Consider the following 24,545-nt stretch of genomic DNA (forward strand, 5'->3'; position numbering starts at 1 on the left):
AATAAGCGCCAACACACTCACGGAAAGCACCACGACCTTTCATGCTGCGAACAGCCGGATTCTGTTTATCTAATGTGTATTTAAAATGCTTTAAGAGTAAATAAGGTGTGTTTATGTGACAGTGAACAACAGAGCGGACATGTTTCGGTGCTCGGTGGTGTTTTGTGGAAGAGGAGCCGCTAAAAGGGTGAGCTTAACATTTAACCTGCAACACTGAGACAGTTTACATCCATTCTGTGTACATCTGATGCACCTACACTGCCTTCCAAGCACATGCAATCAGCTTTTATATTATTGCTTTTATTTTGTCCTTCAGAAAATAATTATTTTAACCGAGCTCAACAACAGTATAACTACTATTGCTGTCATCTGCACAGCCCTTCACTTAGAAACATAATACACCGTACCAGAGAAGTACTCAGATCTTGTACTTGAGTACAAGTAGAAGTACTCAGATCTATGAATGTAGTGGAGAAAAAGTACACCATTTGCCTCTGAACTGTAGTGGAGTAGAAATACAAAGTAGCAAGAAATATAAATTAAGTACAGTACTTGAGTAAATGTACTAAGTTACTTTACACTTCTGCTGTATTTTGTAATATATTGTCATATGTTCATTGTCCTAAGCTTGTTAAAAAAAACGTTATATATTATATCGTTTTTTTTACCTTCTCTTACAAGTTATGTTCTTAGTATATATTTATTTTTGCACCACCATAAACAAACACATTCCTTGTTTGTGTAAAGGTACCTGGCCAAACACTTGATTCTGATTCTGATCTATCACTTAACAACATTTTTGCAGATTTCTTTGTAAACTAACCACTTGATTTATTTATATTCAGGTTATTTATAAAGGCATTTATTAAATATGGCATCAGCTTATTAAATGTTCAATTTTTATCGTTAATTAAATATTATGTCAAACTTTATCAAATATATTGGTGTCTTAAATACTTATTCAGATTTAAGTGCTGACTGACACGAGGTCTTACCTTTGTTGTGTAACATGTGCAATATAGGAAGGTTACATTACCTGCTAAATGTTAACAGATCAGCCTTTTACATATGTGTGTTATTTAAAGTCACTAACTGAGTTTTCTGCTCCTCAGTTCGCCTCGTCGTTCTCCAGTGAGAGCGCTCTGCCTCCCAACCTGCTGCTGCCCACCAACCTGGTGGATCCTGCCAGGTTAAGTAAGTCAAACTTCTGTGAATAAAACGAACTACTAAGAATATTTATAGGCAAGACAAGTTTATTTATACAGCACCTTTCAACACAAGGCAATTCAAAGTGCTTTACAAAAATGAAAGACATCAAGAGCATTAAGGAACATGTTTTGAAATGGCATTTAAAAACACTCATTTAAAAGCAAAGATACATGAATTAAAGTGACAGTGCAGAGTGAGATACACACATCTGAAATGTTTAGCTCTGACTCTCAATCATCGCTAACTTTTTAGAAAAAATTATTTTCTTTGACCTCACTTTCTTTCTACTTTCTGTTGAAGAGGTGTTTCTCTGACGGTGTTGTTTCCTCCTGCAGGGCGCGGCCCCCCCCCCTCAGACTCAGCCCTCCCTCTCCTCAGCAGGTGTGATGCTGTGGTCCCTGCTCACCTGAGGCCCCTGCAGACGTGGGTGGAGACCCTGGAGCGTCTAGACGCCGAGCCGCTGGGTCTCACTGAGCTCCACCCCGACGTCTTCGCCGCGCATCCCAGGTAGAACTCACTTAGTATTACTTTAAAGGCTTTGAAATCCAACGTTTCCTCAGGAGGGAAAGTTCAGTTCCTTCCCTTAGTTCCCTGTCAGAATGTGTCATCATTAGTTTCCTGTTATTGCGTCAAATGAAAAAACCTCTGTACGCTTTGTTTTAATTAAACGGTGTATTATCACAGTCCTTTATCATTACACATATACATTTAGTTATTACTGTGCATCTGCCCTCCACAGATATTCATTATTTGACAGAAATTGAGTTTGTTTCTCTCCTCAGGCTCGATATTCTCCATCAGGTTGAAACATGGCAGAGAAACTTTAAAAGAGTGGTAAGTCACAGATTCACTTGTTTTGAATGTTCATTTTGAATGTGATTCATAGCAGAACAGACCTCCCACAGGGCCTCTCACTAACAGCTGTTCTGTTCCCTCAGAGCCACGCACACACTAAGGTGAGGGGGGAGGTCAGAGGGGGAGGAAAGAAGCCGTGGAACCAGAAGGGAGGTGGAAGAGCTCGACATGGAAGCATCCGGTCGCCATTATGGAGAGGAGGTGACTGATTATGGCTCTTTTTAATATCCTGTGATGAATTCATCTGCTTTAATATGTCATACATATACATGTTTAAGTGACATCACTATGTAACACTCGTGCTCCTATTGGCTAGCGCTCCAACACATTGTACGTGATAGGCTTAGGGGCGGGACATCTCTAAGAGGTTGACTAATCACAACAGAGCCGGCCAGCTAACCAATCAGAGCAGACTGGGCTCTGGTTTCAGACAGAGGGTGAAAAGAGGTGCTGCAGCACAGGCAGTATGAGAACAATAAAGAGCTTTTTGAACATTAGAGCATGGAGACATGTCCCAGGAGAGACACTACATACTGATATACACCTGAACATCAGCAGGAGAGGACTCTTTAAAGTAGAGACACTACATACTGATATACACCTGAACATCAGCAGGAGAGGACTCTTTAAAGTAGAGACACTACATACTGATATACACCTGAACATCAGCAGGAGAGGACCTTTGTTCACTGTTCTTTTGAGTGTGATCCAAATCATTCATCAAACTCTTTCAAACTGCCTCCCCCATCCAGTCCACACTTATCAACCAAATCCCCTTCATCTCTCATGTTCTCCCTCTCCAACCTCATTATATTCTCCCTGCCTCACCCCTCCTTCCTCACAATCACACAATAGCAGCCACTGGGAACACACAAACATCAACTCATGAGCTGTCTGTCTCTAAATCTTCTTCTCTATTTATTTCTCTTTCTTCATCAGTGTTTCCTTTGAGCTTGTCAAATGAAATTCATCCGTCGTTAATTTGCATTTGCTCAAAGTAATACATTGTCATCATCAATTAAAACCACTAATACCCCAGTAAAGAACCTAGAGTTTCAAGTTTGGATGGGTCAGTGATTGCTTGTTGACTGAAATAAACATCATTATTCCATTTTGTTTTAGATATCATAAAGTACAACTTTTAAGTGTTAAAATAATGTATTTGCCACTTCAGTTGACTGCATATAAAATCTATGCAGCTCTGTCTTTTACATGTCTCTTTTTCTTCTTCTCCTCGTTGCCTCTTTCTCTGATAAGGTAACAACTTGAAAATTGATTTGTTGTGTCTAAATTGATAGCTGGCCTCGACCAATTACCTGGACGTTCATCATCTCGTTCAGCTCTCAGTGCATTCATACACAACACGACTAATATCAACCTAATCCATCAACTGTTTTCCTTTGGATTCCTTTTTCTTACACATAGATGACTTTCATTTACCCTAGCAGACTTTGTCCAACGAGCACATAACACATACATGTTTTTCTGAAACACAAACAGGTACTATAATGTAATCTTCCCATTTCTGTCCCTGTGATCCATCACAAGGTCTTAAATATTCAGATAGTCCTGATAAGTGTGCTGGGTGAGCGTATAACATATTCAAATGTACCCCCTTTATTTAAATCCACCTTCATTTATATTCATATCACTGATCCAATGCTGGCCTTGCTCTTCTATTACCACAGGAACTCATGCAGATCGGTCGGTCACAGGATGCAGTGATTGGCCGGTCATATCGTCATTCATCTGTGGGGGACGTATTTTACATTTTCACATAGAAAGGTGACACTGGGGCTGAAAGACAAACATACATGCGTTGATACACACACACACACACACACACACACACACACACACACACACACACACACACAGTGTTACACATTCAATCACAAAAACACATATCACACACATAAAGTCACATACTAAAACTGTAACGCCAGTCCATGAAAGTGGCAAAGACAGGCCGGACACCCTTTTATGGTTCATTCAGTGAAGTGCATGTATCTGTGGGGGCGTGGAGGTAGATATAGGGGGAGGGATGGAGAGATGAGGTAAAAAAAAAACGTTTATATTATCAAGGACAGTCCTACAAACAGTGGACCATATGATCCCTCTCAGGGTCAGGGATACTTCTTACTTATTACATGTTTACTTCATTTCCAATACATGCTTTTGCTTGACTTGATTCAACTCACTATTGATACAAAGGGACTTTTTTCATTTGGACCTTTTACAAATAAGATATGCCATTGGAATTGGCGTGCAATGCAAACCATTGCTGCCCGTATTAGTCAATTCATCTAAAAGTCCTCCGAACATGGCGCAGGTGTCTTGCTTTACTTGCATGAGCAGATCAACCTGACCCGGAAAATGATCAAGCCAAAGGGGGCTTCTGCAGTTTGATGAAACTGCAGAAGCAGATGGGGCTCTTATCACAAGCATTCATTCTCAGCATCTCTGGCTCCACAGTATCATTGAAATCAGAGAAACACACAACACCACATTGAGTTTGTTGTTACTTTGGAAAGAAATGAATAGGGAGAGACTGAAAATGCTGTCATTCTCTTTAAATTCACTGATAATCTGGCTTCTTTGGAGATATGAGCTGGATCTCGGCAGCGCTACAGCTCATAGCTGGCTGTAAAAAGTGACTCAATTATTCACACTACATGCAATCACTCTTTTCTCTGGAAACAAAAAGGTGTGCCTCAAAACTGTCACGTTTATCTTAGAATAGATGAAGCATTTTGCACATAGAGTTGGCGTATCACTCGGAAAGCTGGAGACCAAACTGCTGCCTTGCAGAGTAAATAAGGAAGTCCGGTTGAAAGTAGTTCAGATTAAATCCTGAAGTGAAGTCACGTCACAGCGGAGCTACATCAGAAGAGGTTCAGTCCTGCTATCATCTGATTTATCATGAGCAAAGAAACTCCATGGTAAAAAGTATGATTAATTCCATCTATGTTTAGTCAGCACTAGCTACTTAACATTTTTACTTTTCATGTGAGCGATGAAGTCTTAAAACGTTAAAAGGTCAACATTTGGGATTTTGGTCAATGATCAAATAACATTAGAGCTAATGACAGTCAGTGATAGATATATGTTTAATGCTGGTTAGCAAATGTAATGTACTGTATGTTCACACACCGATTAACCTAACCTAATATGGAACACATCATTAAATCTTACCAGGATGTTAGCATGGTATTAGCATTTTAATTGTAAGCATGTTAGCATGATGATATTAGCTTTTTTCATTGTTAGCGTTTTAGCATGACGATATTAGCTTTGTCAATGTTAGCTCGTTCGCTGTTGTAAGCATTGTACTCAACGCATCACAGAGCTTATAGCATGGCTTAACTCTGAGTCTTGTTTAAATAAAATTAAATATTTAAAAGTAATAATCAAGTGATTGACAATACAGATCTACAGAACAGCTACTCTGATGTAGGTCTTCCTTTCAATTTTGCTACTTTTCTGAGTTTACTTTTCATATAAACTAATAATTTTAGCTGCTAAACTCAAAACAAAGTCGTGTTTGAAGCGTTCAGCACTTGGGTGCTTTCTTGCAATTTGCTAATTGCTGTAATTTCCCCCCTTTCTTTAATTTGAATTGTAGGTGTTCTGTTTAACTTCTAGTTTATCTTTCAAAGATAAGGAAAGGTCAAATTTGGCCTATATGAAAGAAGTATAAAATATATATTTTGAGATGCAAATAATGTAATTCATCGAGGATGGATATTTTAAAAGTGAGGAGTAGCCGGTGTGCCAGACTTCATAACGTAAAGCACAGTATGGTGTCTCTGCAGGACCATGATACAATGGGCACTTTCACACCGGAGTACTTTTCCCAGGAATAGTTCCGATAGTTCCTGGGATTTTGCGTTCACACCAAAAAGATCTGGAACTAGAACTTAGTTCTCGGGAATCTTTTCACCCCTTTTCAGTCCCTGCTAGAGAGGTGGTACTTTCCTGGTGAGGAAAAGGTTCCAATTTCTGATTGGCAGGCGAATAGCAAACCACGCCCCTAAAACTCAGAAAGGTTTTGTGAAGCCGCCATTTGATTTGCTCGCATTAGCATTATTAGCATTAGCATTAGCCCAGCGCACCAACGGAGAGAGACTAACTTATGGCAACACAAAATAAAATGTGGGAGCAGTGGAGATGAGGAGGTGTCAGCGCTTCTGGCGATCTACCCGGGACTTCGGGAGGCAGTATACGCCGTGAAGTTGTTTGCGGCCTGCCAGTAAACCCAAAGCAGAAGAAGAAGTGACGTCAGTGGCTTCATTTGCGTAATCCTCCCTCAGGGACTTATTCCGGTGTGAACGCGATTTACTATGACAGTTCCGGGGGACTAAGTACTGGGAACTAAGTACGGCAAAGTCCTTGATGTGAAAGAGGCTGGACAGACGCGCTGCTGGCCTTTTGTGAATGCCGGACAGTCCAGCAGACCTCTTGTGGAGAGAGAGTGTGTGTGTCTCTGAAGCGCTGTGTGTGAATGACAAAGAGGAGAATGATGTGATGGGAAACAGTGGAAGACGCAGGAGGAGAGGAGGGTAACAGGCAGAGAGAAGCTGACACAAATGACTGAGAGCTCAGCCTGACAGTAAAGGATTTCCTCACATTAAACGCTCCACACACTCACTTACATCTGACATGTAGCCATTATAAGACTAATCAACCTCTGACTCTCCTTTAGTCTTACGCCACTGTCCTTCTGTCTATTTCTGTTGCTAAGAGGTCAATTACGTGTAATGACATCGACAATAACTCTCAATCTTAACAGGCTGATAAAGAGGTGATGGAATTATGGTTATCTTTTTTACATCACTCTTTTACATTCAAGGGAATTTAACTTATTTGCTCTTGGGACATTCTCTCTGTCCTTCTCCAACAAACACACGCACACACTCTGCCACAACCCCCCTGCCAGACCAAGCGGCCCGAAGGAAGTGCGTATGTGAATGTGTGTGTGTGAGTGTGTTCAGAATGTTCTAGTGCATGGGGGGAAGGGGTGTGTGTGTAGATTGTCCTGGCATGCTGCCAGTCTCTCCGTCTCTCATTACCCCTGTGTGTATAGGTGTGTGTGTGTGTGTGTGTGTGTGTGTGTGTGTGTGTGTGTGTGTGTGTGTGTGTGTGTGTGTGTGTGTGTGTGTGTGTGTGTGTGTGTGTGTGTGTGTGGTTGGTTAAGTGTGCAAAGGGGCCTGCCAGCGTGACGGGCGTCACCATGGCAACACCAGAGCAGGTTCCAGATGCAATGCATCATATTTCTAGAGGAAGGTGCATACACACACACACACACACACACACACACACACACACACACACACACACACACGCTTAATGGGCAGTAGGCCTTTGGGTGGCCATGCAGATTAGTTTTATCGGATGGACCAACTCTCATTTAAATATTCATTCTTCATTTCATTCTTTTTCGTTCTGAGACGGATAATTGGATCCAGCAATCATTCTGGACACACAAACAGGTACACACACAAACACGCACGCACACGCGCATGCACGCACGCACACACACACACACACTTTTCAGAAGTAGTTATGCTTTCTTTACTCACTATTCCATTGTGTATAAGGAATTGTTTTTCAATTTGGGAAATGTTTTTAACCAGGTGAGATGATTTCTTAACATGTATGGATTTTATATACAAATGTAGATATTCATAGAGTAGTATCCTGTATCACAATTCCAGTGTTTCATCTCAATGAACATGTTAAACAAGGATAGCTAATGTTTTTCATTTCTATTCTTTTTTTATTTTTAGCCTACGAAGGTATAACATCCTGAAAATAAGCCTAGAATATTCCCCCTCGTCTCCATCTCTAACTCATGGCAGCTCTAATAAGACTGTGGTACTCAAACTGTTAAGCCCAGAGAGTGAAGAGAAGCCTGTGTGTGTGTGTGTGTGTGTGTGTGTGTGTGTGTGTGNTGGAATTATGATCAGTAGAAATGACATCGGACCTTTTAAGATGTGTGTTAATTTGGCATGAAGTCATTGACTTACGGCCCGTCTACACTACAGGCATCGAAAAATGCTTTCAACGCTTCGCCCATTCACTTGAATGGGGTGACGTAGAAGATTTTTAATCTTCGCCGAACTGCATTGTGGGGAGCATGGCATGGCTTTGCAAGCATCACGAGCATCTATCGGCATCAAAAGTTGAACAATGTTCAACTTTTGATGCCGATAGATAGAACAATGTTCAACTTTTGAGTTGAACAATGTTCAACTTTTGAGGCTCGATGCTTGGCATCAGCCAATCAAATCCCGTTTATGCAATTCCCGCCAGTACAAGCGCTAGCCAATCAAACCACGTGTATGCTGATACCGCAGGTCTTGACTATTTTCCATATGTCATAAAATGGAGGATAAATTAATCATTGCCGTGGCAAGTGTCCCAGTCCTGTATGTATCCAGTTTACTTCGTTGAAGAAGCGGGCTTTTTTTTGCTTTGTATGCCGGGGGCGGGCGGGAGATTCCTGATTGGTTGTTGGTCACGAGAAATCGCCAAGCCTCAGAAACGCCCAGCTTCAAGATTTTTTGATGCCTGTAGTGTAGACGGGCCGTTACACTTCTGTAGAAGGAACAAGGTATGAAAGTACAGATGTTGATGATGTTCTTAAAATACTTAAGATTAAAGGTCCTGCATTATCAGCAAAATGTACTTCAATATTTTAAAGAAACTAACCAACACATGTATGAGCATTTACTTTAGGGTTAGTGAAGTACTGCATGATTAGTGTTTTTATATGTACAAAGTATCTACTAGTAGTCAAATAAAAATTATACTTGTGAGTGTTGGCAGCTCATCCCTTAAAACAGAAGCGTGATTATAATAAGGGGAAACAGGAAGGGTTTATTTCTAGCTTGTTATGGAAATAAGTTATTGGGCTTTTTTCTTATCAACTAAGATTTGTTAGAAAATGTTTCCAACTTTAACTGAATTAATTTGAAAAGTGGGCTCTTATTAACACATGAATACTACTGTGTAATATATGTTTACGTTTATATTTAAGAAGTACAATATAAGACAAGTTTCATTTCCATATTCCATTATACTTTTAGAATTGGCTGAGGGCCGATTCAAAATGGTCCCCGGGCCGCATTTGGTCCCCGGGCCGTAGTTTGGACACCTGCTGTAAACAAATAAACTAAACCAGCAGGTGTTCTGTGTTCCTCAGGTCTGAACGTGCACAGCATGCTGAAACACGAAGCTCTCGTCCTGACTCTGAACACCGTCAGGTTCCTGGAGGAGAAGCTGCTCTGGCACGACGGGCGCTTCACGCCCCTGTACCCGTTCTCCCTGCCGTACTCTGACCTCCCATGAGACCCCACATCAACAGATACTATTCATGTTTTCTTCATGTGTTTATTATGTCACACAAAAACAATAAATAATGCCCATTGTAATAAAAAAAAAGGTTGTATTAAAAGTATTTAAAAAGCATCATCTGTAGCTGAATCTGTGAGGAAGAAGCCCGTTGGCTAAATCGTTTCTGATCTCCCATCGCAGGGCCGAGCGCTTCTTCTCCGTCGGCACCACGTAGGAGTTTGGAACAAAAACCCTCTGAGGTTTAGGCTGCAACAACAACAACAACAACAACACTACGTTTAGTTTGACATTCATGGGGATCCATTCTGAAATGTTCCAGTCCATGGAAGACAATTGAGCTAAACTGATATATTTATATTTGGTGTGTTCGATACAGCTGATCCCACAATAGGTTTTTGGGCAAATATGATCACAGTATATAACACGTATTGCTGTAGTTACATGCAGTGGGCTACATTTGAAATGTTTTCATTGCCAAAGAGCAACATTCAACAACAAATGTCCTACATCACACGTGTCAAACTCAAGGCCCGGGGGCCAAATCAGGCCCACAGGATAATTTTCTAATTCCTATTAGATCTGGCCCTCCGGTATATTGCACGCACACCTTCACTCCATCCTGAGGGTCTCCTCAGCTCAGAGCCTGAGCCCAAACATTGATGACCTTGCACCCAAGATGAGATGCCAAGTATCTGAACTAGCATCACAGAGCAGCACACTGAGTTTAATGGATGTTTCCTTCTGCACTTTCTCTCTCACGACAACAGGGCATGTTTGGTTTCTCTTTGAGGGAAATAGTTTTGTTGAAGCTGTTGTTGGCCTGTGGGAAAATGTAATCATAAGAAATGTCTCTGGAAAAGCTGCAGATAGAGCCATAAGAAATGAATGCAACTGATTATTTAATGTTTGAAGTTGTTTTTATAGGCAATCATTTAAGCTTTGTTAGTTCCAGGTTTAATATGTGCAATAAGTTCACTTGAATACGTTTTGCAATAAACATTGAACCAGTCCGGCCCTCGATTAGTACCCATTTTTTTTATTTTGGCCGACTGTGTATTTGAGTTGACCCCTGACCTAGACCATATAGCAGTCAGAGACTACAGGCCAGCCTTTCACAACTCATTTTGGATCAACTTTGTTTTCCTAGAGCAGCTTTATAGAGAATGTTTGAGGAAATACTCACCGCTGGAGGTTGGTATGCAAGTTGCTCCTGAAAGCACAACATGGGAAAGCTTCGTGAATAAACAAGTGTTTTTAGCATATCAATCTACAGCCGTGCATCAAATTCTACATCATATGTGTGTAGCTTTGTCCTGTGAGAACCTCTTATCTCTACAAAGTCAGCAATGCCATCTCCATCTAGAGAGGGTTTTTCAAAGTGTATTTAGTTCAACTGTGGGAACACGTTGTCCTTCAGTAAATGAACCTACACTGGAGAGGGATATCATTTTTTAAACCTGAGAAGTAATAGAACAAGTAGAACAAGGATTAAGTTACATACAATGGAAATAATCAAGTACAAGTGGAATTGGTACTATAAAGATATTATTAATAAACTGCACTGTGGCTCCTTGTGTAACAATTACTAGACAGCCAACAGTTCTAACAAATAAAACAACATGTAAAAACTTGACCAAGAAAATGAGAAAGGAAATGTTTTAGTTTGGAAAAGTATGTATTTGTTAAAGGACACTGAAAGTAAATATTTGGTAACCTAGGAGATATTTTTCATACCTTTATCTCCATGCGGATGGCTCTCCTGTCGCTCTCTCCTGGAAGCTTAAACATTTCCCAGAGCTGCTTATACTGGAAGTACCTGCAGAGGAGAGTCAGTGAGTCAACTATGAGACCAACATGAGTCCAACAGCCACAGAACATGCCTTAGTATCTCGTGGATGTGTTAAATATCTCGTGTAATCCATAAACAAAGTAAATTGAGAATATTCTGACCGATATTGTCATTTCCAAACGGATATATGTATTTTATCATGTGTAAAACTCACTTGGCTACCGGGTCCGTCTTCTTTATAGTTTGCTGACTCATCACTGGTCTGATGACTGAAACATCCCAACATATGATCGATTATAAAAACAGTCATTAAAACATAAATATGAATTGGGACATTGTGTTTCTGTCGGCTTACAGGATTTGGATTTGGGTCTGAGGTCACCGTCACTTTTAGCCCGAGTCTGTGCAAAAACAAACCACAATAAAGTCACATTTAGGGACAAAATAAGACGTTTATAACAGGCCTTTTTTGCCATGCCATTCTGGGAGACTACATTACCCACCATGCCTCTGACGTAGGATTCGAAGGCACTCAGAGAGCCTTCCTCTGTGCCTGAGCTCTGAGTTTCGCTCTGACCGCTGACGTCTTCGTTCTCCGTCTCAAAGTCTCTCTGAGCCGACGGTGATAACCGCAGATCGGCCAGACGCTCCTCCAGGAAGCTCGCTGCGTCTGAAAACAAACGGAACATTTGAATATCATCAGCAGGATTCACCGGCTTTGTTTTGTATGTCCTCTAACCATTACATCTCCAAGGGGACGAAACAAATGTAGTTTTCTTGAGTCTGCCTGGAATATTGAGACAGAAACTGTACCTTTTTAACTTTTCTATGACTTATCCTAAAAAGGGAAATGAGCTTATAATGAGCTTCATAATTAATAATTAAACTCGTCTTGATTTTAGTCAGGAGGTTTTGGTCAACCTTTTTGATCCTGCGCTGGTTACTCGCCTGTTAACTTTCTCGTGACATTTTCTGAATCAAACAGACCTGAAACATTAGTTTGAAGAAAGATAATATCATTTGACGGACACATCTTTGTAGACATTGTTATTGTAAGTTAAAAGGGATGTGAAAATGCAAGTCGATTCTTATCCCTTGAAGTTAAGGTGTATTTATAATCCCAGAGTTTCCTATTTTAATACTTGATATTAAAAAAGTCACTGTATAGTATTTGTAAAGAAATGATTGGCTATTCAATAAATAAATACAATTAAAGTACGTCATAGAGTGTAGTACCTACAAAAAGTTTGATATTTAAATATCAATTGCATTTGCAGCAAAAATATTATGTTTTCTTAATTATGGTAAATATGCTGTGTCTTCACTGTAGCAGAAATATAATTTAAAATAAATAAATAAATTGTATTTTGACAATCATCCCCTCCCCATTAAATAAATATTGAGCCTCTCACGATTTGAAAATCACAGCAGGAGTGATTTTTCTTCAGACTTCAATTTAAACTAAATGATTTTCACAATGTTTCAGATAAACAGCCAGATTGCATTGCTGTGTATCAACAGGTTTCCCTTTACCCCTCGTGTGTCTGAGGTTTCCCTCCCACTCCGCACACATCTCGTCATACGTCATCCGGCTGAAATCCACTTTAGAGTCGATAAACTTGATGTCTTTGTTGCTAGAAGACTCTTCCAGATCATCCGACTCTTCCGTAACGTCCTGGTCTTCCTCTTCTAGCCTTTCACTTTGTTTTTCTACATCATCATCATTTCTCATGTTATTCCCATCCAATCTGTCTCCATCTACAGTGTTGTAACGTTGTTCCTCTGATTTTGTCACGTCATTGTCGATCGCCACACGTAGATAATCTTCATATTTCTGGGTTTCATCTCCGTCTAGTTTCACGTCTACCTCTTCTTTGTGCAAATCACCATTATTCCCAACGTTAGCTTCTGTCTCGGTGTCCGCTAACACACTCGGTGGATGAGTCTCGATGTCTTCTTCGTTGGTGGGTTCGATGTCAAACCCGCCGTCCTCTTCCTCGCCTCTCACCTCGGACAGATCTCCCCGACTGTCCTGATCGAACTCTGCGATTGTTTGGTCGTCTCTGAACTCTCCTCCCTCCTGATCCTCCGGTCTGTAGGTGCCGTAATCAGAGGTCATGAGACTTGGAGCTGGACTATCAGAAGAACAACTTTCTATCATCATCATCACTTCCACCATAAAAACTCTCCCGATGGACATTGCCTTGTTTGTTCAGTCCTGGCTTTTTCCTCTCCGAAGCCACGTGAAGCGAGTCCTTAGCATCGGCAACCTCTACCTTATCATCCTCCGACGCTTCACGGTGAGAGTCTTCTGTATCGCCAACAGGTCTGGAGTCCTTCTTCCCGATCCTTTGGTTTATCTGGTCTTCTTCCTCCTCTGAAGTCTCATGGTAGGAGTTCTCAACATCGCTAAAGGTGTCAGAGTCTTCCTCGTCTGAAGTCTCGTGGAAAGAGTCCTCTGCATCCACGACAGCTTTGGACACTTTCTTGCAAATCGGTGGCTTGATCTTCCCTTCTTTCTCCCGGTGAGATTCGACTGCATCGCCACAGGTTTCAGAGTCTTCCTCACTCATGTCTAACTTTTCTCCCTTCTCAAAAAAATCCTGGAAAGATTCCTCTGCGTCGACAACACGTTCGGACCCTTCCCTTACGATCACTCGCTTAAATGTATCCTCTTCCTCCTGGTGAGGGTCCTCTGCAGTGGCAACGACTTCAGAGTCTTCATCTTCCCACTCGGAGGATTCCTGGTAAGACTCCTCTGGGCGCCTGACAGATTGAGACTCTTGCTTGTCAATCACCCGCTCTATCTGTACCTCCTCCTTCTCCTCTGAGGATTCTTGGTTAGAGTCCTCAGCGTCGCCGACACTTTCGTAGTCTTCCTCGCTCACTCTCCTCCTCCTCTGAATTCTCCTGGAGAGAATCATCTGTATCGCCAACAAGTTTGGACTCTTTCTCGACAACCCCTCGCTCAATCCCAACACTATCAGAGTCTTCCTCACACTGTTCCTTTCGTACTTCCTCATCCTTCTCTGAGGATTCTTGATAAGAGTCCTCAGCGTCGCCAACACTGTCGTAGTCTTCCTCGCTCATCTCCTCCTCTGAATCATCTGCATCGCCAACAAGTTTGGACTCCTTCTCGACACCTCCTTGCTTAATCCCAACACAATCAGAGTCTTCCTCACGCTTTTCCACTTCCTCCTTCTTCTCTGAGGAATCCTGGTAAGAGTCGTCTGCATGCCTGATAGATTTGGACACTTCCTTGCCGCTTGGCACTCTGTTAATCGTGTCCTCTTCCTCACCAACAGGTTGGAAGTCTTCCTCGTTCTTCACTCTCTCAATCTCTCCCTCCTGGTGGGAGTGTTCTCCAGCAGGTTGGAAGTCTTCCTCGTTCTTCACTCTCTCAATCTCTCCCTCCTGGTGGGAGTGTTTTCCAGCAGGTTGGAAGTCTTCCTTGTCGATCACTCGTTCCACTTTCTCCTCCTCGTCTTCCTCTCGCTCTCCATCGGACCAAAACGAGGAGTTGAGAGAGTTCTTGTCGTCGCTGCTCTCTTCTTCCCACTGAGTGCCGTACATCTTGTACATGTTTCCCTCCTGGTGAGGCGAGTTGGTGTGTGGAGGCTTAGCAGAGGAGCTAAGAGGATTAAGCTTCTTCTCCCTCAACAGCTCCCACTGCTGGTGGCTGAAGGGATTACACCCGGCGTCTTTAGGGTGTGTTCCTTTTATTTGAGTCCATTGGATTGAAGATGACCCAGGATGTAGTATTTACTCACGACACCTTAAATAGTTTGTGTTGCAGTTTGTACTTTAACTACTTTCTGTTGTTGTTTGTTCACTTTTCATATGCTTTTATAAATGTTTGTATCATGGGTTTGTCCCTTTTTGCATTTAAAACACTGTGATCTTAATATGTTAGCCTACTTACTTTATATTTTACTTGTATTGGCACCTTCCCTCTGTTGTAAATGTATACTGTGTATTTCACTAGTTAGGGAGAAATAAAAAGTATTTCTGATAGTTTTATTTGTTTTCATGTTACCTGCATTCAATAATTCCTTCTTGTGGGAAAATAAAGATTTCTTTTGGTGAAATATCTTACTTTGTGATTCAAACATGAATAGATATCCAGTAGATTTTAATCAAAATAGATAGCAAATAACATTTTGATTGAAGTCTGTGTTACCTGAGTCTTCACTGTAGATCGATTCATCGCAGACGAGCGATTGTCCTTTATGTTTCCTAGAGGTGGGAAAAAAATACATTAAACATATGATTCAAATTCATAAAATATGTCACTAAAATGTCATTATATATTAAAATATACAATTAAAAAGTCATGGTATACAATTAATTAAAAAAATGTTTAAAAAAGTAAATACAGCAAGTAATTAAAAAGTATTAAAATAAGGCAAAGAGTCGCAGTTTCCTTGTGCAATTTATATTTGAACATGGTCAGATGTTGCTTAGACTTTTATGACATTACCGGTAGTTGATTCTTCTTTCCAGTCCTTACAAAAATTACATATTTCATTGATCTCTATTTTTTTTTATAGATGTAATGACAAACAGAATCAATTTGGAAATAACTAAATAATGTCTGAAAACTGTTAAATAAAAAAACACATATTAACCCAAATGACCTGAGGACTTTTCTCTTGATGAAGTGTCCCCGGTGGGAGTCGGGGGTGGAGGAGAGGCTGTCAGTGAGGGGGGGGTGGAGGGTCTCGTCAGGATCCTCCTCCTCCTGCAGCCGACCCGGAGCTCCTGCGGGCCGCCGGGGGTTCAGAGACACCGAGTGCTGAGCGTAAGAATCACTGCAGCCCTGTCGGGGGTCTCTGTTCTCACAGGTGGTCAGAACCTGGGGGAAATATACACAGACATTTATTTATCACATGTGATTACCTCTACTACAGACAGACAGACAGACAGACAGACAGACAGACAGACACAGACAGACACATCTAAATGTTACTCTTGTCTCCATTTTGATTTTGTCAAAAAAATAAAACAAACCCTCCCATGATATATAATATCATAGTATTCATAGTACTCACATCACGTTAGGATATACTCTATTCTTATTTTTAAAATCATACAGACGGTGAGAAACAGACAGGGTTGCTGTTTCTCACCGTCCCGAAGTATACAAATATACAGGATACATATATGTAGATATTTATACATACAAACCTGTACACCCACTTATATATATGGACATACATATTACCCACACAATGGGAATATTACAGAATATAAAAGAGAGTATTGAAAACACTCACCTGTCTGTCATGTTCTGCTTGTCCAGGATGTAAGAAAAACCCTTCCCTGGAGTCTTTAAAGTGGCAATTACTGACTGTGAAGACAATCAAATCATTGACATTCATTGTTTTGTGGCAAACCTTAAGATTTTAGACTTGATTGCTGCCATTTTTGTTTGTTTAGAGAGCAGGTTTGTAAAAGTACAGATGTTGTGATTATAATCCCACAGTGAGACAATAATAATAATTCATTTATTTTATATAGGCGCCTTTCAAGGCTCTCTAGGTCGCCGTACAAACACATAAAAAACAAGATACACAATACATAACACCAGCATAAGAGACATAAACAAGACAATGCAGTATACAAAATCAAATAGAGAATGTGTGATGGATAATGATCAGGGTGGATATGCGAGTGTGAAGAGATGTGTTTTGAGGCGTGATTTGAAAATGGGGAGAGAGTCAGTGTTGCGGATGTCAGGTGGGAGAGAGTTCCAGAGGCGGGGTGCAGAGCGGCTGAAGGCTCTAGGCCCCATGGCAGAGTCCTGCACGGGTCTGATTTTCAAGACCCGCTCCGGCCCCGCACCCGCGACGTGCAATACCGAACCCGCGCCCCCACATATTGCCAATTAGTTCCACAACCCAACCCGACGGCAAAAGATCCGCAACCCGACCCGAACCCGTATATATATAAGCAGTGAAAACGTGCAATTATTAACACAAGCAGTTGCACATTTGTCTCAAAAAGCGTGGGATGTTGGTTATTTTCTCCATCTAGTGTGACACCAAAAGCCTCCCTGGACATTGGATTTCGCTCTTGAGGAAGTGTTTTTGAAAATGCTGTATTCTCTGTAGAGAGCTTCACCTCAGCCATTTCAAATGTGGCGCGCTCAGCAGCAGATTGATTCGCTGCAGAGGTTATGATTATGCGCGGTCCCGCGGGGGAGAGGTCTGAGGATTTAAACATTAAACTAAATTATTATTATTTTAATATATTTACTATGCGACCCGCATCATCTTTGTTTTACCCAGAACCAAACCCAGAAAAAAGCGTTTGAAAAATTACCACCTGCGAATCACTTTTTTTGCGGGTCACCCGTCGGGTACCCGACCCGATGCAGGACTCTGCCCCATGGTTGTTAAACGGAAGGGGGGTGCAGTGAGGTGGAGGGAAGCAGAAGACCTTTGAGAGATAAGAGCTCTGACCTTTCTCTTTGGTGAAGGCAGGAGGACTCGGCTGTGAAGTGGAGGGGTTCATCTGAGGGGAGGGGGCCAGAGTCTTCCATTCTCCATGTCGGACTAGTTCATCAAGATCTGACATGACACAAAGAAGAATGGAACCCTTTAAACCAGTTAAAACATGGACATCAACAATGTCAAACTTTTTCCTCCAATGTCCTATATCTTTTGTTTAGATGAAGACAAGTGTTCATGTTAATCAGACAATGGTTTATTGACCAATATTCTACATTCAAAACATTCGATACAACATTATTAAATACGCTTCATGTATGTTTCAGAGTCTAACCTCGCTTGAATTCACGCAGTCTGTGTTTCGGTATGTTTTTGTATCCCAGGGCCGCCAGCTGTTGTTGAATTTCTTCTTCTGAGAAATCCAGGTGGTCCATGGTGTGATTCGTTTCAAGTCAAGGAGGAAGCACCAAATCTAAAAATGTAAAAACAATATTCAAACAATGTAAATGAGATTTGAAGAATTGAAAGAAGAATGAACGTGCTTTGCCATTCTTCAAGAGCTCAATCAATCACGAGGTAAATGAATAGTACTGTAACTAAATTGTATTTCTCGCTAATCCAAATGAATAGTAACTAATAATATAGTGTGTTTAACACTTGATCAGCTTCTATCTCAAGTTAATACAGTAAGTTGCAGAGATGGGAAGTAACTAAGGACAATTACTTAAGGTCAATTTTGAGATACTATTACTGTACTTGAGTATGTCCATGTTATGCTACTTTATACTTCTACTCCATTACATCTAAAAGGGGAAATAACACGCATTTTAAAAGGTTTTTTGCCTGTCGTCTTGTCTGTGAAAGCATTAATTCATGGTTTTCACTAAACGGTATCAGTATGTTGTTACTTCGGCATCATTTTGAAACGTGTATTACAATTAAATCACAGTAAAATATGTTCATTTTGTTGTAGTTGTAGCCCACTAGCCATCTCGTCTTGTTTGAATGATGCGAGTAAACACAGCTGACAGCCGCGGTGAAACTCGAGCGTTTTTAGAGCGATGCATCGCGTCCGATACTCTACACTTTATCAGCTGCTATTTCAAAACAATAACATAAGTTGTGACTATTCTGAAAGCCGAATTTCCCAGTAGAAGAAAGCATTTTACGTAACCGTACATTTTTGTTTTATAGCTGTAATTGTGTTGTTAATAATGAAGACAACCCTTAAGTGACAGTGTTTCTAAAGAGGATTTGTTTGTATTTCTTCCGGACCGGTAGCTAGCTAGGCTAACAGTTAGCATTCATTAATACACTAAATATTAACACATTTTAAGAAGTAAAACACGTTTGAAAGGTATGTTTCTCACCTGCACTGGAGTCGGTTTGCTGCTATAGTTCATTCATCACGATAACATCCCTGGAAAGTGTATTAGTAGTTAGTTTCGTGCTATTGTTTACAGGTCGGACCGCAGCTCCAAGACAACAACAGCCGTTAACTTTAAAAACGACGCCTCCTGCGCACAACTTCCGGTATCTCTCTTCTTCTGTGTGCTTATTAGTGTTTGGAGATGTTCTCGCGCCACCTAGCGGTAATAGAGTGTAGTGCAGCAGGAGCAGCTTTGCCCTCAGATGAGGAAAGTATCAGTACCACAAATGTAAATATACTCAATTTTCATTGAAAGTCTTTCATTTAAAATGTACGTTAAGTACAAATATGAGTTGCTGATGATAGATCAGCTTGCCAACTCTTCCTTGGGTCTGATAAACAATATATAAAATAAACAAATAATAAGACATTAACAAAATAAGGATAAAAGTCCATCCCAGTGTGTCAAAGCCCGAGAAGATGTTTTAACCTCCTCTTCCTCCTCCTCCTCCTCCTCCTCCTCTTCCTTCTCCTCCTCCTCCTCTTCCTCTTCCTCCTCATGAATAATCAGTATTCCTAGCTCTCCTCCCAGCAGACGGTGGGTGTTTTCAGTCTTTCAGGTGAACCGTGAGCCCTTTTCTAATCTGGGAAAAAGGGAATTTTCTCCTCTCCCTCCGGCCTGGGAAGACCATGTCTCTCTCCAGGATCTACCGAGAGTCTCTGCTGGTGATTTTACTGCAAATCGTGCTGATCTGCTCGGCTCAGGTGAGAAACAGCTGCTCATTATATTCCTGAAATATTCCTAAAGGTGCTTGAAGCAAGTCTGTGGTGATAAGTCGAGCTCATTGTACTTTACCGTGTTTTTAAACATAATTGTATGAAGGAAAAAGGCATTGTTATGACCCTTAAAACATATATTTGAACTGTTACTGATATTTTTTTGATCTCTTATTGAAGCATATTTTATATTTTTCTGGCACTTTCTGCGTATCTGTTTGTTTCTGTAATGACTAGACTTTATCGTAATAATGTAAACTCATATTTTTCATTAGTTTTGAACATATTTTTGGTATCTTTTATTATATTGATCCATGAAAACGTACTGTGTGTTTTTCTGAAGTGACACACTAATACTTGCATTTTTATCAAATATGTTTTGAACCCCTCTCACAATTCTCAGGGACTCAAGAGTTCTGTAAATACTTTATTGTTTTGGTATTGGATTCTCTTTGACAGTGTGTAATTATATTGTGTGAGACATGTATACAACCCCCTCCCCTTTATCTTGTAACTCCCTTCTTAAAATATATATCCTGAATCCATGCCAGGACACTATCACTCTTTAGTTGTCATGATCTATTCCACTTTATTTGTTTGTAATGTTGAAAGTAAGTAAACTTGTTTTTGAGCAAAATCTTGAAATATATGCAAACAAAAACAGCATTTTTTCACAACAGACTTCAATTATTTTCTGATTGTTTTTCTAAAAATGGTCCATACTGTGGTCCATTCATCCCAGTGCTCCGATCAGCAGTAATCCGAACGCATGCAGATACTTACGTGTAATGTGAGAATAATGTGAGCGCAGGTTCAGTTTTGTGACCTTTCCCCTCACATCACCCGAACAATGAGGCTCTGTTCGGCCACCCTTCAAACCTCAGCAGCAGAAACATGGATGATATTAAGAGATGAATTTCAGTCAGAAAAAGTGAAAACTGATTTTTTTTTGTCTGTGTTTGTTTTCCAGAGGGGCCCGGTCGGTCCCCGAGGCTCCCTGGGGCCGCCCGGAGTAGCAGGCGTACCCGGAATGGACGCCATTGATGTGAGTCAACGGGGAAACGTTCATGATGTGGGATTAAGTTTATTTCTGTTTTAATCAGCTCAGAAAACAACAGGTGTTTGTATTTCTTTTTCACAAAAAACTGAAAAAGCAGCAGGTTGTTTTAACAATGAGGCCTTTTTGGAAATGAAAAAAGGTCGTCACATGACTTCATCCTGACAGCGTTACACTTTCAACCCTAATTTTAATCTCAGATTATTTGACTGAGCCAAATGTAGCTCAAACAGAGCAGCTGTTGTTACAGCAAAAATGATTTTTGTTAATATATTATCATTACAGAAAAAAGGACCATAGCCAAATGTCACGGGTTCAAGCTCCCCCATAATGCACCAAGACATTATTTGATGGTTTTAATGCTGATTCAAAGCCCTCTTCACCGAACATCCTGAATCCTTTACAAAATCAAGATATGCTTAGTCAAACATATTGGAACCAGTTTATAAAATAACCTTATTGTATAATTTTCTTTAAATTCTAGAATTGTACACATACCAGGTTCGAAGACCCCCCATACATTGTTCAATATATGCAAGGATTGTAAGATTTTAAAATGTAACATGTACTTCTTACTGGCATTGGATATTAGCTTTAGCATTATACATGTGCAGTATCTGGGACACTGCATCTGCAACAGACTGTCAATGTGTCACTGTTTGACCTTTATAAATAAACATATTAATCAATACAAAAACGTAATATTAGTAATATACAAAAAGGACATGACTCTCCAGTGTCCTCAATGGTAGCAATGCCCTGTCCCACAACAATACAAACCTCTTAAATATTACAAAAAATCCACAATTTTCTTTAAATTTAAATGATATGTTCTTCCTGTGTCTTCAGGGCGACAGAGGAGAAGACAACACAGTGACCGGCGGACCAGTGAGTGGACTTTGGATTCCTCTTTCCTATTTCCTCTTTCCTCTTTCCTCTTTCCTCTTTCCTCATGCAGAGATGTGTGATGGATCAGAAACCCTCAGTTAGAGAGGTGAACTTCTAACTTCTGCTTGCAGGGCCCGGACGGAGATAACGGAAAAGACGGAGCTGCAGGAGCTGCAGGACTCCCAGGCGCAGACGTGAGTCAGACATCACGTTAAACACACAAGAGTTTATTTGGGTTGTGGCTGGTTTAGTATCCACGCACCACACTCATTTCACAGCCACTCTGTAATCCCCACATAGTGGCTCTGTAATCCACTAGTTGCTCTGTAACCCACTAGTGGCTTTTTCCCAGTGATGAGAAAAACAATGCATGCGAGCAATGGTGTAAAGTCTATTTACTCAAGTACTGTCCTTAAGTATTTTGTCATACTTGTACTTGAGTATATCTATTTTATGATCCATAAACTTCTAATTTCACTCAATTTTGTTGGCAAATATTGTAGTTTTTACGCCTCTATTTGCTTTGCACGTGTAAAAACGCTTGAAGAATTATAACACGCCAATATGTTGCAAAGTAAACCTTTAGTAAATTGGCCCCACATTGCAAAGATACAACATTTAAATGCTCCTACATGTATTTCTTAGTGATACAAGCAAGATGATATACTATTCTTTAATATAACACTATGAAAAGAGTCATTTTGCATACTGGGTATTTTTTAATGAAATACTTTTGTTCACTTTGCACACATTAATTAACATGGATTTTTACCTAAAACAGAGTATACTTAAAGCCCGTAGTCTATCTACTTCTACCTAAATAGTAGTAGTAGTAGTACTTCTTCCCCTCCTGCATGAGTTTCCCTCCGCGCTGCGGATTAAACTCTCCAACAAGAGGATGTATTGAATCTCTGTAAGATCTGAGCCGGTCAGATCTGCCGCTGTGGGAGCAGTTTGTCTTGGCTTCAAACTGAGTGAAAAGAAAACACGTTGAATAAATCAATCTGGGCTATTTAAGGGTAGTCTCCAGTTGCTTCCTGACAGAAACAGGGGTCTTTTTGTGTGAGACGGAGGGGGATCGGCTGCCCAGAGAGAGAGAGCGTATGCTGGGTGTGTGGAGCAGAAAGGGCTCAGTGTGTCTGAGATGCTGCGGAGAACAGACTGCAGATTCAGAGCTTCATGAGGATTCAAACGGAGAAAAGGAACCAACATGTGGACCAAGATGCACAATCACACTTTGAGGGAAGAGGGGAGAGAGTTTCTGCACCTCCAGAGGCATAAGAGAGACCAGTATGCAGGGGTTTGGTGTAAAAGGAACTTGGCATCTACACTCATCTGAGGAAGGTCTACTTCTTTGCCATCATTGGCGTCTTCTGTTTCCTTAGTCCAGGTCTAGAGTGTTTGGAGAGCTTTTATGCAGCAGTTAGGTGAAAGGCAGAGGTGGGAGAAGTAGGCCTACTCAGATCTTCTAATACAACTAGAAGTAGGCTACTCAGATCTTGTTCTTGAGTAAAAGTAGAAGTACTCAGATCTTGTACTTGAGTAAAGTACAAGAGTGAAGGAATACTTTAAAAATAGTTTATAAATACAAAAAAAAAGGAAACCTCTCGATTAGAAGTTACCAAACTTAAGAGAGACATTCTGGTCATGCTGACACGCATTTACAAAAATAATAAATGTTTAGTTATCTGATGCCAGATAATCAGCTAAAAAAGGAATCAGGAAACAAATACTATCCAAATAACTCTGGTCTCCATAGAGGTGGGAGCCTGAGTAAAAGTAGAAGTACTCAGATCTTAAACTTGAGTAAATGTAGAAGTACTCAGATCTTGTACTTGAATAAAAGTAGAAGTACTCAGATCTTGAACTTGAGTAAAAGTAGAAGTACTCAGATCTTGTAGTGAAAGTAGAAGTACTCAGAAATTGTACTTGTAGTGAAAGTAGAAGTACTCAGATCTTGAACTTGAGTAAAAGTAGAAGTACTCAGATCTTGTAGTGAAAGTAGAAGTACTCAGATCTTGTTCTTGAGTAAAAGTAGAAGTACTCAGAAATTGTACTTGTAGTGAAAGTAGAAGTACTCAGATCTTGAACTTGAGTAAATGTAGAAGTACTCAGATCTTGTTCTTGAGTAAAAGTAGAAGTACTCAGATCTTGTACTTGAGTAAAAGTAGAAGTACTCAGATCTTGTACTTGAGTAAAAGTAGAAGTACTCAGATCTTGTAGTAAAAGTAGAAGTACTCAGATCTTGTACTTGAGTAAAAGTAGAAGTACTCAGATCTTGTAGTAAAAGTAGAAGTACTCAGATCTTGTAGTGAAAGTAGAAGTACTCAGATCTTGAACTTGAGTAAATGTAGAAGTACTCAGATCTTGTACTTGAGTAAAAGCAGAAGTACTCAGACCTTGTAGTAAAAGTAGAAGTACTCAGATCTTGTTCTTGAGTAAAAGTAGAAGTACTCAGATCTTGTTCTTTAGTAAAAGCAGAAGTACTCAGACCTTGTACTTGAGTAAAAGTAGAAGTACTCAGATAGTAGGAATACTCTGTTACAGTAAAAGTCCTGCATTCAAAATGTTCCTCAAGTAAAAGTAGAAAAGTATTCTCATCAAAATATAGTTAAAGTAGCGACAGTAAAAGTAGTCATTGTGCAGATTGGTCCATTTCAGAATAATATATATGATATGTTTTATAATGATTGATCATGAAAGTGTTCTCAAAGCTGGTAAAGGAGCAGCTAGTTTGAATGACTTTGTATACTGCAGGGTAGCTTGTGGATTTACTCCAGGTGGAACTAA

At 40.4% G+C, this 24,545-nt stretch overlaps 3 protein-coding genes across 3 annotated transcripts in view; 2 read left to right on the top strand and 1 right to left on the bottom strand.

The window, feature by feature from the left end:
- mrpl4 (mitochondrial ribosomal protein L4) lies at nucleotides 1-10,021 on the top strand. Its single transcript, XM_010776170.1, has 6 exons — nucleotides 1-187; nucleotides 1,113-1,194; nucleotides 1,545-1,716; nucleotides 1,992-2,043; nucleotides 2,148-2,270; nucleotides 9,241-10,021. Exons 1-6 carry the CDS (start codon nucleotides 140-142, stop codon nucleotides 9,415-9,417), a joined length of 654 nt encoding a protein of 217 aa, XP_010774472.1. The 5' UTR covers nucleotides 1-139; the 3' UTR covers nucleotides 9,418-10,021.
- hyls1 (HYLS1 centriolar and ciliogenesis associated) lies at nucleotides 9,435-19,173 on the bottom strand. The gene is made up of 12 exons (XM_010767157.1): nucleotides 19,035-19,173; nucleotides 17,999-18,136; nucleotides 17,677-17,784; nucleotides 16,489-16,562; nucleotides 15,850-16,067; nucleotides 15,393-15,448; nucleotides 11,716-11,882; nucleotides 11,568-11,613; nucleotides 11,427-11,481; nucleotides 11,158-11,239; nucleotides 10,607-10,633; nucleotides 9,435-9,669 (listed from the first exon to the last, which is right to left on the bottom strand). The coding sequence occupies exons 2-12, from the start codon at nucleotides 18,096-18,098 to the stop codon at nucleotides 9,538-9,540; spliced, it is 1,065 nt and encodes a 354-aa protein (XP_010765459.1). The 5' UTR covers nucleotides 18,099-18,136; nucleotides 19,035-19,173; the 3' UTR covers nucleotides 9,435-9,537.
- A 522-nt stretch (nucleotides 19,174-19,695) lies between these two features.
- col9a1a (collagen, type IX, alpha 1a) overlaps nucleotides 19,696-24,545 on the top strand; it is a 21,219-nt gene continuing 16,369 nt past the window's right edge. Inside the window, exons 1-4 of the mRNA XM_010776179.1 lie at nucleotides 19,696-19,798; nucleotides 20,781-20,855; nucleotides 21,717-21,755; nucleotides 21,887-21,949. Of these exons, the coding sequence (XP_010774481.1) occupies nucleotides 19,724-19,798; nucleotides 20,781-20,855; nucleotides 21,717-21,755; nucleotides 21,887-21,949 (252 nt within the window). The 5' untranslated portion in view covers nucleotides 19,696-19,723. The remainder of the gene's footprint in view (nucleotides 19,799-20,780; nucleotides 20,856-21,716; nucleotides 21,756-21,886; nucleotides 21,950-24,545) is intronic.

This window comes from Notothenia coriiceps, unplaced genomic scaffold, assembly GCF_000735185.1.
Source record: "Notothenia coriiceps isolate Sejong01 unplaced genomic scaffold, NC01 NC01_scaffold00000339, whole genome shotgun sequence".
Taxonomy (NCBI): domain Eukaryota; kingdom Metazoa; phylum Chordata; class Actinopteri; order Perciformes; family Nototheniidae; genus Notothenia; species Notothenia coriiceps.

Coding starts and splice junctions, on each gene's coding strand:
- mrpl4 (XM_010776170.1), top strand. CDS start 140: ATGTTTCGGTGCTCGGTGGTGTTTTGTGGAAGAGGAGCCGCTAAAAGG. Junction 1,195..1,544: donor GGTGGATCCTGCCAGGTTAA/GTAAGTCAAACT, acceptor TTCCTCCTGCAG/GGCGCGGCCCCCCCCCCTCA. Junction 2,044..2,147: donor AGAGAAACTTTAAAAGAGTG/GTAAGTCACAGA, acceptor CTGTTCCCTCAG/AGCCACGCACACACTAAGGT.
- hyls1 (XM_010767157.1), bottom strand. CDS start 18,098: ATGGACCACCTGGATTTCTCAGAAGAAGAAATTCAACAACAGCTGGCG. Junction 11,883..15,392: donor GATCTACAGTGAAGACTCAG/GTAACACAGACT, acceptor GTTTGTTTTCAG/ACGCAGCGAGCTTCCTGGAG. Junction 11,614..11,715: donor AATCCTACGTCAGAGGCATG/GTGGGTAATGTA, acceptor GTTTTTGCACAG/ACTCGGGCTAAAAGTGACGG.